General features: G+C 34.8%; 1 protein-coding gene across 3 annotated transcripts in view; it reads right to left on the bottom strand.

Annotated features, from left to right (window-relative positions):
• The window catches only part of MFN1 (mitofusin 1), a 32285-nt gene that overhangs the window by 2411 nt on the left and 17469 nt on the right, over positions 1 to 12405 (bottom strand). For all 3 annotated transcript variants that reach the window (XM_038583415.1, XM_038583417.1, XM_038583416.1), the window contains exons 10-17: positions 9989 to 10110; positions 8513 to 8639; positions 8146 to 8250; positions 7558 to 7660; positions 7194 to 7423; positions 5075 to 5227; positions 4023 to 4219; positions 1641 to 1775 (exon numbers count right to left, since the gene is read on the bottom strand). In XM_038583415.1, coding sequence (XP_038439343.1) covers positions 1641 to 1775; positions 4023 to 4219; positions 5075 to 5227; positions 7194 to 7423; positions 7558 to 7660; positions 8146 to 8250; positions 8513 to 8639; positions 9989 to 10110 — 1172 coding nt within the window. The remainder of the gene's footprint in view (positions 1 to 1640; positions 1776 to 4022; positions 4220 to 5074; positions 5228 to 7193; positions 7424 to 7557; positions 7661 to 8145; positions 8251 to 8512; positions 8640 to 9988; positions 10111 to 12405) is intronic.

The raw sequence follows: 12405 nt of genomic DNA, 5'->3' as shown, positions 1-12405 counted from the left end.
TTTGTGTATATATAAAGCAGCTGTCAGATGTCAAAGGACCATGGTATTCCAAGAGTTTTTTAACACCAGAATACTTGACAAAGCCAAATACCCTAACAAGAGGAAAACAGGAACAAAGATCATGTCTCCCATTCTCCTACCATGCCAGGGTACACACACATACTTGAATGAGCTTCTCTCTTTTCTCTTGGTCTTGTACTGTTGCTGGGTACACATGGCAGGGGTCATATAAGTTAATGTACATACAGACTCCTCTGTATGCTTCTTCAGGCAACTCTCCTGAAGGATTAAGTAAGTGTTTTACCTGAATTGCTGAGCCTAATCTAGTTAACAATGGAGTTTCTAAAAATTATGGTATTTATTATTCCTGTTAGACAAAGGATTAGCAGCTCAAAACTATTCATACTCAAGTCAGTCCTGCCAAAATCAAAAGGCTAAAGTGCCAATAATATCATTTACATTTTACTCCAACAAGACAAAACACTACTAAAAACAATCTAAGTAAATAATTCTAGGTATAATTTCAATATATTTGAAAGGCTGTATTTGAGATGATTTAACTTAAAACATGATAGAATAAGTGAAATTTACTTGGGTGTGTTTGTATGGATAAGGAAGTCGGGGTCTAAACAACAGGCAGTCGTCTTTTCCAGACATTATGAAATTGAGGAGTGATGACAATGTCACTGCAGATCAGATTAAGATACCATGGTAGACACCACTTCAGTTGTTTTAGATGTCCCCAAATTCAGCTCACAAGGATAGCCTCTACAATTTGAAGACACTGCAAGCTGCTCTCACATGGGCAACTGCATGTAGCACATACCCTGGGGTAAGTAGTAGCAGGAATTAAATGATGCTTAATGGTACTGGTAGGTGAGCCAGCTAATGGGGCAAAAGCTGAGTTAGGACCTACCAAAGTAGTCACGTCATGGTGACACTTCTGGTCAGGTCCCCAAAGGCAAACTTTACTTAGACCCCACAGAATCCATGATAAATTCTACTATACCAGAACTGCATGTATTAGGATATCTTGTTTTACTTGCATTGCTTTAAATATAAGCATACCCAACAGTCCCTCAGTGAAAATGGAAGTTAAGGGTCTTGAATTCAGGGGACTAAAAACTTGCACTTTTGCCCCCAAAAGTGGCTCAGTTGGTTGAGTGTCTGACTCTTGGTTTTGACTCAGGTGACCTCCTGGGTCCTGGGACTGAGCCCCACATCAGGCTCTGTGCTCGGTGGACTCTGCTTGAAGATTCTTGCTCTCTGCCCTTTCCTCAACTCACATAAGTGTGCAAACGCATGCCCTCTAAAATAAATCTAAAAAAAAAAAACCAAAAAAAAACAAAAAAAAAAACCTCACACACTTTTAATTAAAAACTTCTGCTCTGAAAAGGAACTAATATGGCTTAATAGAGTTTTAGATAAAGATCTGAAAGATTCCTTTTACTCTTTTAGATTTGCTTTTATTTGTTGAAATTAGCTTTCATTGAAAATGAAAAACATTCAGAATTAAATACGAAAAATAATTAAGCTGATGCAGAAAGTTTTAATACAAATTCACAAGTAATGTTACATAATTATATTCAGGTAATGAGACCAATAAATATTCATATTATTGAGAAAAAAGGTTCAAATACCTTAAGAACTTTGAATTGTTTTGTATTTTCTCCAGTTGATCTATTTCTTTGGATAATCTAGCAATTTCTTCTTCCAGATGTCTTTGTGTAATATCAACTTGTTGGCACAGGCGAGCGAAAGTGGTTGCCATTTCCCTTAAAATAAAAAATTATTTTTTTCAGCAGTCATGAATGTCTTTTAAAATAAATGAAGCTTTAATTTAAAGCTTATATAGAAAGACTGCAAGTTTAAAGTATACCTAAAACAAGATATCAAAGAATATTACTATTAAGGAGGGTACGGCACTTGTAGGCTTAACATCACTTTGGGCTTAATTTCATCTGGCCTTAAGACAAATGCTCAACAGGCAGTATCAATCTCTAGAATATGGTTGTGAATATGACTAAGCTATAAAAAGGCAGAAGTTGGGAATATTTCTTCAGAAGCACAGTAAGCCTTACGTGTCCCTTGCCTATAGAAATAACAATTACTGAACAGGTGAGAAAACTTCATGAGCTTATGTGACTCAGACAAAAAATACTTTAAATCTTAGTAATACTGAACCATGTTTCTACAACCAAACCAATTTGTGTGCCAGTTAATATATTTGCTTTGGTCAACATTTTATTTTTGCAACTGGGAGCATGCCTGATATAGATGTTTACCTCTGGAATATTTATGATTAACTGACATTTTTTTTGTAACTATTCTCCTGTGCATACTCATCTTTCCCATGGTCTCTTTTTCTTTCCACGCTCAACCCATTCCACCAAATATCAGTATTACACAAATTAAGCATCTTTTATTATTTTCGTATTTCATTAAATCAATATTTAGCTATTATTTTAACTGAGCAATAATTTAGGCTGCTGCCATTAGGATGTAAAGTCCTCTAAGAAAGAGATCTCATTATCTATTTTTAGTTTCCTACAATCATCTCTAGCATAGTTATTGGCAAATGGTAGACAGTTAACAAATAATCAAATGAATGCAAAGCTTCATTAACCTTGTTTTACATATGTGACCTCAGCTGATTTCTTTGGGATGTCTAGGTACCTCCATTAGAGAAAACATCTTTCTTAACATAAATAAATCAAAACTATTTAAGGCAGGAGCTTAATAAGTATTTGGCAAATATTCTCCAATCTGTGCCCTCATTGTTTCCATTCCCTACAACTCTAACCATGTTGATCTTGTGACTGAAAGCTGAATCTCCCTGCAATTCTTGTCTCCTTAGCCTAAACCATCCTATACACTACACCACTGCAGTTATTTGTTCTAGAGCAGGACTCCCCATCATCCAAGGTCCTGTCTTAGTTTTAGGTTTATATTTTAATTTACCCCCCCACACCCAATATACAAATCTGCCACACTGAAATTCTCTATTTCTGAACACATTTCTTTTCCCCCCTACTTCCCTTCTTTTGGTGTGTTTTCTCTGCCTACATCTTCAAATTCTGCACACTCAAAACCCATTCGGCTACTCTTCCTTGGAAGAAATCTTTTTTTTGACCCACTATCTTTCATGATTTAAGATTCTAGAGCTTCATGTTATGAGGCTTACTTACCACTTATATTACTTCTTTTCACTTAAGATTTATTCATGAGAGAGAGAGAGAGAGGCAGAGACATAGAGAGCCCGATGTGGGACTCAATCCCAGGACCCCAGGATCATGACCTGAGACAAAGGCAGGATGCTCAACCATTGAGCCACCCAGGCGCATCCACTCTTCACCTTTTATTGTAATTATGTACATGTTATCTCTTCCATTAAATCACAACAATCATCTTCAGCTCAGGAAACTTTTTAAATTCAGCTCTCAGCAGCAACCAAATATAGATTATTATGCATTGCCTTAACTGAAATCTAATATTTTTATTAATGAAACAAATTTTAAGATACATTAAAGAAACTAGTGTACTCCAGTATTCATTATAATAAAATCCTCTTAAGTTCTAAAATAATTATGCCTTTAAACTTGTAAATGTGGTGGGAGCACCTGGGTGGCTCAGTTGGTTAAGCATCTGCATTCAGCTCAGGTCATGATCCCAGGGTCCTAGGATTGAGCCCTGCATCAGGCTCCCTGCTCAGGAAGGAGTCTGTTTCACCCTCTACCTCTAGGCCTCTCTGCTACTGCTCTCGCTCTCAAAAACAAAAAAAGCCTTAGGCTTGTAAATCTGGGCTGTGACAGTAAAAATAAACTACACTTGCCATGATGCATTTTTGAGCCTTGTTTGGTTTTACTCTTTTTTCACCTTGGTGGTGATCACAAAATGTGTTCATATCACAAGAATATTGTGATAATTCTTTTGAGCTATGCTCATTTGTGCATTTTTTTACATATATGTCATACTTCAATAATGCTTAAAAAAAATCAACAAAGACACATCTTTCAACTTACTGTTGTACTTGATGGCTACAATTTGCACTTGTGAAGCTAACAATCATCTGCAGTTTCTCAGTTGCATAGTTCACAAACTGCTGTTTAAAGGCTCTCTCTTTAGCACGTGTGGTCCAGGTCAGCCTCTCATAAAGATACAGAGCTCCATACATACTTAATGAAACAGATATGAGTTTCCACCCTACAGTTTTCCAGATCTGTAAGATAAATTCACAGGTTACTTCAAGAAAGAATAACACCACTAGGGAGATTGTATGTTAAGGCATTTTAACAAACTTATCAGCTCCCTACAGATCTGAGTCAAATCCATTTTTTTTTAAAAAAAGATATTCTTTCTCCATGAGAAAATGTGAAGTTACTAGAAATCAACCAAGATGAAAAAGGAGTACATAAATATCAGGCAGGAACTTTCATAACCTGCCAGACATTTGCTAAGTTGATATATCTCAAAAAGAGATGTGAATTTTTTTTTTAGGTCAGAGATTTTAAAAACCAAACTAGATAACCCTACGTTGTTAATGAGGTGAAAACAAAAAAAATTAGCAGTTAAAAAGAACTACTACTAAAAAATAATCTTTAATGTTTTAAGGCAGATCCCTTTGTATTCAGAGAAGGCTAGATAAGGGACTTGAATCATCCTTGTTACTCCAAAGTACAAATATCATTTCTTTATAGGCTGTGAAGTGAAAGAAGGGAACATTGTTTTAAGGTGTAGCTAATTGGTGGTATTTTTTTTTTCTAAAGCATTCGTTAAAAATTTATACTATGGCAATCACTTTGCAATATACGTATATCAAATCATTATCTTGCATGCCTGGAACTAATACAACGTTATGTCAATTATATTTCAATTTTAAAATAAATTTATAGTTTTAAAAGCTTAAGATTAGACCGGTGCAACTCATCTTTATTCACTAATTTTAACCAACAACTTTTCATGTCATTTTACAGACTATCCTGGATATAAAAGTAAAATACACCTTTCTTTTCATGATCTAGCAGACAGCTTTGCAAAAATTCCAATTTTAATTATACTAAGAAGGACTTCTTACCACTCCTCCAACAACAATGATGCCCATAGAAGTTCTAGATGTGAGAGAAGCCAATCCTGTTATTAAGGTAACCATGAGTTCTTCCTGTGAGGCACTGTCTGGTGTTGCTGGATTGGTCGGAGCAGTGGGAGTAGAGGCTAAAGATCTGGGGAGCTGATAAGGTTGGGGGAAAAAATTATTATTACAATTAAACTACAAATGGAATAGTTACATTTATAAAGTTCTATTGTATTTCTTCTATAATTACAGTAGTAAATCCATAAGAATGACTCCAATGAGTTTACCATAAATATATGAAAAAAAAAAAACGGTCTGAAAATTATTTTCTACAATACTAGACCAGTGATATGATGAATAATGAATTTTCATACTATATGATTCCACCTATAACTGTAGGCCCTCAACTCTCAAGAGCAATTGAAACTGTATCTTAAAAATCTCAGACACATCCTTACAAAATTTTTTTAAATTAAAATCTACACTTCAAAATACACTATAAGAAAATTGAGACAAGCCATAAACTAGAAAACATATCTGGAAATCATGTATCTGACAAAGGATTTGTATCTAGAGAATACATAAAGAACTCCTACAATAAGAAGCCAAATACCCAATTAAAAAATGGGCAAATGATCTGAAGACATTTCATAAAATACATAAATGGCCAATACAAGCACATGTAAAGATGTTCAAAATCATTAGTCATTAGGGAAACACAAATTGAAACTATATGAGGTAGCTCATCACGTCCACTAAATAAAAAGGACAAAAACAAGTCTTGATGAGAATGTTGAGAAACAGAACCTTAATATACTGCTGGTGGGAATGTAAAATGAGGTAGCTGCTTTGGAAAACAGTTTGGCAGTTCCTCAGAAAGTTAACATGTAGTTATAGTGTGGGCCAGCAATTTCATTCCTAGGCATATACTCAAGAGAAATTAAAACAGACGTCCACATAAAAATAGTACATGAGTTCATAGCAGGGCAGCCCCAGTGGCGCAGCAGTTTAGCACTGCCTGGGCGTGCTCCTGGAGACCCTGAATCGAGTCCCACATCAGGCTCTCTGCATGGTGCCTGCTTCTCCCTCTGCCTGTGTCTCTGCCTCTCTCTTTCTCGTGTCTCTATGAATAAATAAAATCTTTAAAAAGAAAAGAAAATAGCAGCATTATTCATAATAGCCAAAGAGTAAAAATAACTCCAGTGTCCATCAACTGATGAATAAAATGTGTGATATCTATAATGGAATATTATTCACCTATCAAAAATGGGAGTATTGATATATATTACAACATTCATGTACCATGATGATGAACCTTGAACATACTATGCTAAGTGAAAGACGCCAGTCACAAAAGGCCACATATTTTTACTATTCCTTTTATAGGAAATGTCCAAAAAGGGCAAAATATGGCAGTTACAGAAAGCTGACCAGCAGAGGGCTGGAGGTAGAATGATGATTGACTGCAAATGGCCACAAGGGTACCATTTTGGGGTGACAGGTTCTAACTGGATTGTGGTGATGGCTTTATAACTCCATAGATTTTCTGAAAAATTGCTGATTTGAGAAATTCAAGTTTTTTCTAAATGCTTACATTTCCTCTAGAGTCAAAACTTCAATTTTATTTGAAAACAAAAGCTTTTAAGGAAATGGAACACCTGGGTGGCTCAGTGGTTGAGTGTCTGCCTTTGGCTCAGGGTATGATCCCAGGGTCCTGGGATTGAGTCCTACACTTCAGGCTCCCTGCAGGGAACCTGCTTCTCCCTCTGCCTAGGTCTCTGCCTCTCTCTCTCATGAATAAGTAAAATATTAAAAAAAAAAAAACTTTTAAGAAAAAAAAAAGGTTCAAAACTGAATGTAGAACCACCTACAGAGACAGTACTAAATGAAAACACTGGGATTACCTTTCCCTTTGCATTTATACCTAATTCAGAAATGGCTCTCCTCAATAGGTTTTAGCTCATATATATGCAAATTGGACACAACTAGTTCTATTAGAGAAATCACCTAATAAGCAAGATAAAAAGAATCTCAACTGGTAGAATCAAAGATGCATAACTGAGCAGTAGAGCAATACTAGTATCAAAATAAAAAGCTTATTCCAAAAAAAAAAAAAAAATACCTGGAAGATAGGCTCTGATAATCCTAGCAGCACCCTCTGAGCATTCGTTGGGCCTAAGAAACGATGAACAAGGGAAGACCAGCCCAAGGAAAAGCGAAATACAATATCCTCTTGAAAATCTGAACATAACTTGTGACAATTTAGGTCATAGCTGAGATCAAATTTCTTGCAAGGAATCAGTGTATGTAGCTTATTTTGTATACCAGTTGGAAGTAATGGCTTCAAATTTTCTAAACAAAACGAAATTATGATAGTTAAGAAACAGTAAATATTTTACATTTTATAAAACACCTAAAGGAAAATAAATCATTTCCCAAGGAAATAAATAAGAAACTACACATGAACTGGTAGACATAAACATTACCAATGATTTCTTGCTGGGATTGAAGCATTGAAGCGTTGACTTCATTGGTGCACCGATCAGCCAAATTTCTTCCCATACCATCTTCTATATGCTTATTTAATTCCTGTTAACATGGTACATGTATCCATTACTTTTTCTCTAGAACATGTACAAATTTTATGAAAACTTTAAAAATGTAGTAAACACTAAACGATCTTATTCTGGGATGCCTGGGTGGCTCAAGTGGTTGAGCATCTGCCTGTGGCTCAAGGTGTGATCCCGGGGTTCTGGGATCGAGTCCTGCATTGAGCTCCCTGCAGGCAGCCTGCTTCTCCCTCTGCCTGTGTCTCTGTCTCTGCCTCTCTGTCTCTCATGAATAAATAAAATCTTAAAAAAAAATAAAAAATAAAACCTTATTCTAAGAGGATCACTTTTCTGTGTACTTTACATACAAGATAATTTACATTTATCACAAGAGTGCATAGGAGATTTAACAGTTCAATCATGTACTGGTTGCCATGAAGACACTAAAATGGCTAAATCACTAAATAAAAATGTAGAAAAAGTGAGGAAACTATCTGAGTCACTTTTAATGACAATTTAACTTACATTTTTATATACTTTCAATACGCTTGGAGTGGGATGAAACTCAGAACAAAATTCATCAACCAAAACAGACAGTCGACAAATTTCATCTGTCATTGCACATGAAACCTGAAAATATGAAGTCAAAAAAAATTAAGATTACTACTCAACCAAATTGTAAAAAACTTAACAAAATGTGGGTAACAGGGATGACATTTTTAGGATTATGAAAAATATTTTCATTCTCAGAAATTTATTTAAAGATTTTATTTTTCAGTAATTCTACACCCAATGTGGGGCTCAATTCACAACCCAAGATCAGGAGTGGCATGCTCTGACCGAGCCAGCCCCTCAATTCCCAGAAATTTTAATCATACGGTCACCAACCCACCTTGTTTGCCACCTCTTCTGTAACCGCCCTGATTTTTTTCTTAACATCCAGTGTTAAAAGGTTCATCTGGTTTCGGATAAAGTCCAGTCTATCAATTTGATCTTCCCTCTCTTCCAATGAATAAACCCTATTGTAGTATGCAGAGGAATTAATTCTCAGGATATATTAAAGTCCCAAAGCAATTAAGCTAGGGCACTCACTTATGTATTGAATCATCTGTTAGCATGATACAGGGAAAAGAAAAAAATGAATCTTGTATTTCAACATCTAAAAGTATTCAAATAATATTTCTTTTATAAAATATTTCATAGATGATCAGATATAAACTACTTTGTCTCTCTGCCCATGTGACTCTGAATCCCCCAAAGAATTAAAAGGATTCTCCAAACACAGATATGAATTGTCACAATAAAAATATTGGCTTCATTTATCACATCTTCTTTGTGCTGTGTTTAGTTCCAATGTCCCGTATTTTTAAATTCAGTAATATTAAGGTCAATGGGTGGACCAAAAACTCACTTTGGCTACTATAATAAAGCAACTGAACTGGAGGAGGTATAAATGACAACACAATCTCATACAGAAATAGTGGATTGGGCCTGAGATCAGACTGAGTTATCACTCTTGTGTTTCATATATTGGAAATGTTCTCATTTTGTATATGATGCATTCCAGCAAAAGTATCAAAATTGCCTAATTTTGTTGCCCACAGATTTAGGTATTTGTTCCCAGTAAGATTTTAATGCATTTAAAATTTCCAATTTAATGTCCTCTTAAGCTCAATCTCTGATGCTTTATATCTTTCCCTTGATTGGCTTAAGCCCACTAACAGTTCAATTAAGGCTTAACATCATTACATGTGTCATATCTAGTAACATTCTCATCTTTAAGTGTACCACATCTGTGAAAACTACCCTTTTCTTCAACGTTAGCAAATTCATGTATTTATTTTCATCTTTATAAGGCAATAAATGGAATAAGAGTGCAGGACAATGACACATGGGATAGTGCTTACCAAACTGACTTTCTAACTTGCAGGTAATACCACCTTGTTTGTTTACCAGTTGACAAAAAACAAATACAACTGGCATCAAAGAGAGATTTTAAGGTATCAATGTATAAATATATGAAAAATGGGTCATAGGTTAAATTGAACAAAAAAGAGGGTCACCTCTTTTTCAGACCTCTTCAAAAAAATTCCACTTGAAGAAATGGTCCTTCCACTGCTTTAAAGATATTTTAAAACTACAAAACATGTTAAAATCACAGCTCAGAATACTGAGATCCAAGGAATGTAAATGATGTATTTAAGGTTGTAGAATAAAGATTTATAATTTCAAATAGTCACTTAAAAACACGCAAGGTTGTTGACTTTAGTGTGAAAGTATTTTAAAAATAACAATTTAAAACCTTAGTCTAAGGAATTTATACTGACACAAACTGACATTTTTATTTTGCAATAAAATGAATTCATACCTTTTCTCTGCTGCTGCCACGTTTATTGAATCCATTATGCTTTTCACAGTATCTAGTATCTGTTTAGCTCTGATAGTGTGCTGTTCAAACTTTGTTTTCACTGCTGACTGCGAGATACACTCCTGCGAGGGGCCCAAGCCATAACACATTACTGTAATTCCATCCAACATTTTCAGGAATTTAAACACAAAAACTTGCTGTTTGTAATGATAACCAAAACATAAATAAGGACAGAAAATAAATGCATGATAAACACAACTTAAAATAAAGGTCAACAAAAAAAACTACAAGAAATCAAAAGTAAAAAGGGCCTTAACAGCAAGTTCGTATCTTTTGTGTAATTTTACACAGTAATGTGCAATGGTTGTTTGACTATTATTTTTAAAAACAAATAGATACAGAGGGTACTGTTTTCATGTTAAAGGTTTCTCTGCTAAAATTACTAATTTTATCTGGACTGCCTTTAAGTTACTTCTGGTCTGTCTTGATTTTTCTCATGCTTACAAAACAGATAACCTAATGAAGTTCTTGACTGAGTTATACATTAGAATCCCAGTTTTAAGAAATTAGCTGAATGATAGGATTCACATAAGGTTAAAGACTTGTACAAGTTAAAACTTGAACTTGAAAAACACTCTTTAGCAATGAACAACCTAAATAATATTTTAGTTTAGAAAAATATCTACAGCTATTTAAAAGATAATCCTGTTATTGGTCCTTGGTCTACAGTCTGCATACAGGTCTGAATGATGCCCTATCTCATTTGTTTCACCTTCAAGCTAATTGTAGCTCATAAACCATTCACAGCTGTACAAATCAGTTTCATAACCAGTGTTTTTAATACAAAAGAATACATTATAATGCATCACATATAGTAATGGATATTTATAAATTATTTGTTTCAATACATGTCCATACAACTTATTTAAAATATTGACTGTGGGGATCCCTGGGTGGCGCAGCGGTTTAGCGCCTGCCTTTGGCCCAGGGCACGATCCTGGAGACCCGGGATCGAGTCCCACGTCGGGCTCCCGGTGCATGGAGCCTGCTTCTCCCTATGTCTCTGCCTCTCTCTCTCTCTGTATGACTATCATAAATAAATAAAAGTTAAAAAAATAAAATAAAATAGACTGTGAATTCATAGCTGAAAGTTCACAGAATTATTACATTAAAACTGTCCTTTCAAAAATAAATAAATAAATAAAACTGTCCTTTCCCTCTTTGTATTAAGTTAAATTCTGCACTGATATGACATCTAAAAACAAGTACAAGTGTTCATAAACAGGAAGGGCTATCTGGTCTTTGAACAATCAAAAAATGCTTCTCTGGGCCACAGCAGCAATAACTATAAGAGGTGTTTTGTAGGAAGCCACATTTATTCCCTGTGATGAATTTTTAAAAATTAGGGATGGTAGGGATCCCTGGGTGGCGCAGCGGTTTAGCTCCTGCCTTTGGCCCAGGGCGCGATCCTGGAGACCCAGGATCGAATCCCACATTGGGCTCCCGGTGCATGGAGCCTGCTTCTCCCTCTGCCTATGTCTCTGCCTCTCTCTCTCGCACTGTGTGCCTATCATAAATAAATAAATAAAAATTAAAAAAAAAAATTAGGGATGTATCCCAACTTTCCATGATTTCCATGAATTTATCTTCTTGAACCTCTTTTCACTGTAACCAGTATAAACTGTGGTAACTATCCTTTGTCACAATAAATGGCTTTCAAACTTTAAAAGGTATTCATTTAATACTATAGTATTTATTATCTTGAAATCGTTAGTATGTTACATATTCAATACACTACTTATATATAACCTATGCTTAGCCTTCACAACTCTAAAATGATTATCTGTTCAATTTAGTTAAGTTAGAAAAAAACTTTTAAAATTTCTTTTGCCATTTTAGCTGTCCTCTGCAGTACTTTGAGGTATAAAAAATAAAGCAGGTTTGCTTCTTTAGCTATAGGACATTATGAGAGTAATTCATTTAGTCAACAGGTCATAAAGCCTTAACTTTAGCCCATTATTTTCTTTCACTGTGTAGCTTAACTTTTTTTCATGGTTAAACTTATTTATACATCACTCAACATCAATAATCCTGAAAAGATCAGTTGTAGAAAAATACAGTAATTCCCTGTTCTGTATTTGCCTACAAAAAAACCACCAATAACTACACAATATTAAAGTATAAACTGCTTATTTTTAACCAAAAGCAAGCTCTGATTTTCTTTAAATAACTTTATCTCATAAACTGACAAATTAATCTCCATAAAAACAATAATAAAAGCATAAAAATATTTTTAAAAGAAAAGAGGTAAAAGAAATTCTATGTTCCTCGATGAAGCAGATCTAGGTATCAGCAATGAAGACCCAAAATTTGTAGATAATAGCACAGTATTAGAGCTAGACCAGAAAGAAAATATT

Source organism: Canis lupus, chromosome 34, assembly GCF_011100685.1.
Source record: "Canis lupus familiaris isolate Mischka breed German Shepherd chromosome 34, alternate assembly UU_Cfam_GSD_1.0, whole genome shotgun sequence".
NCBI lineage: Eukaryota > Metazoa > Chordata > Mammalia > Carnivora > Canidae > Canis > Canis lupus.
This window is presented reverse-complemented; position numbering and strand designations above follow the sequence as displayed.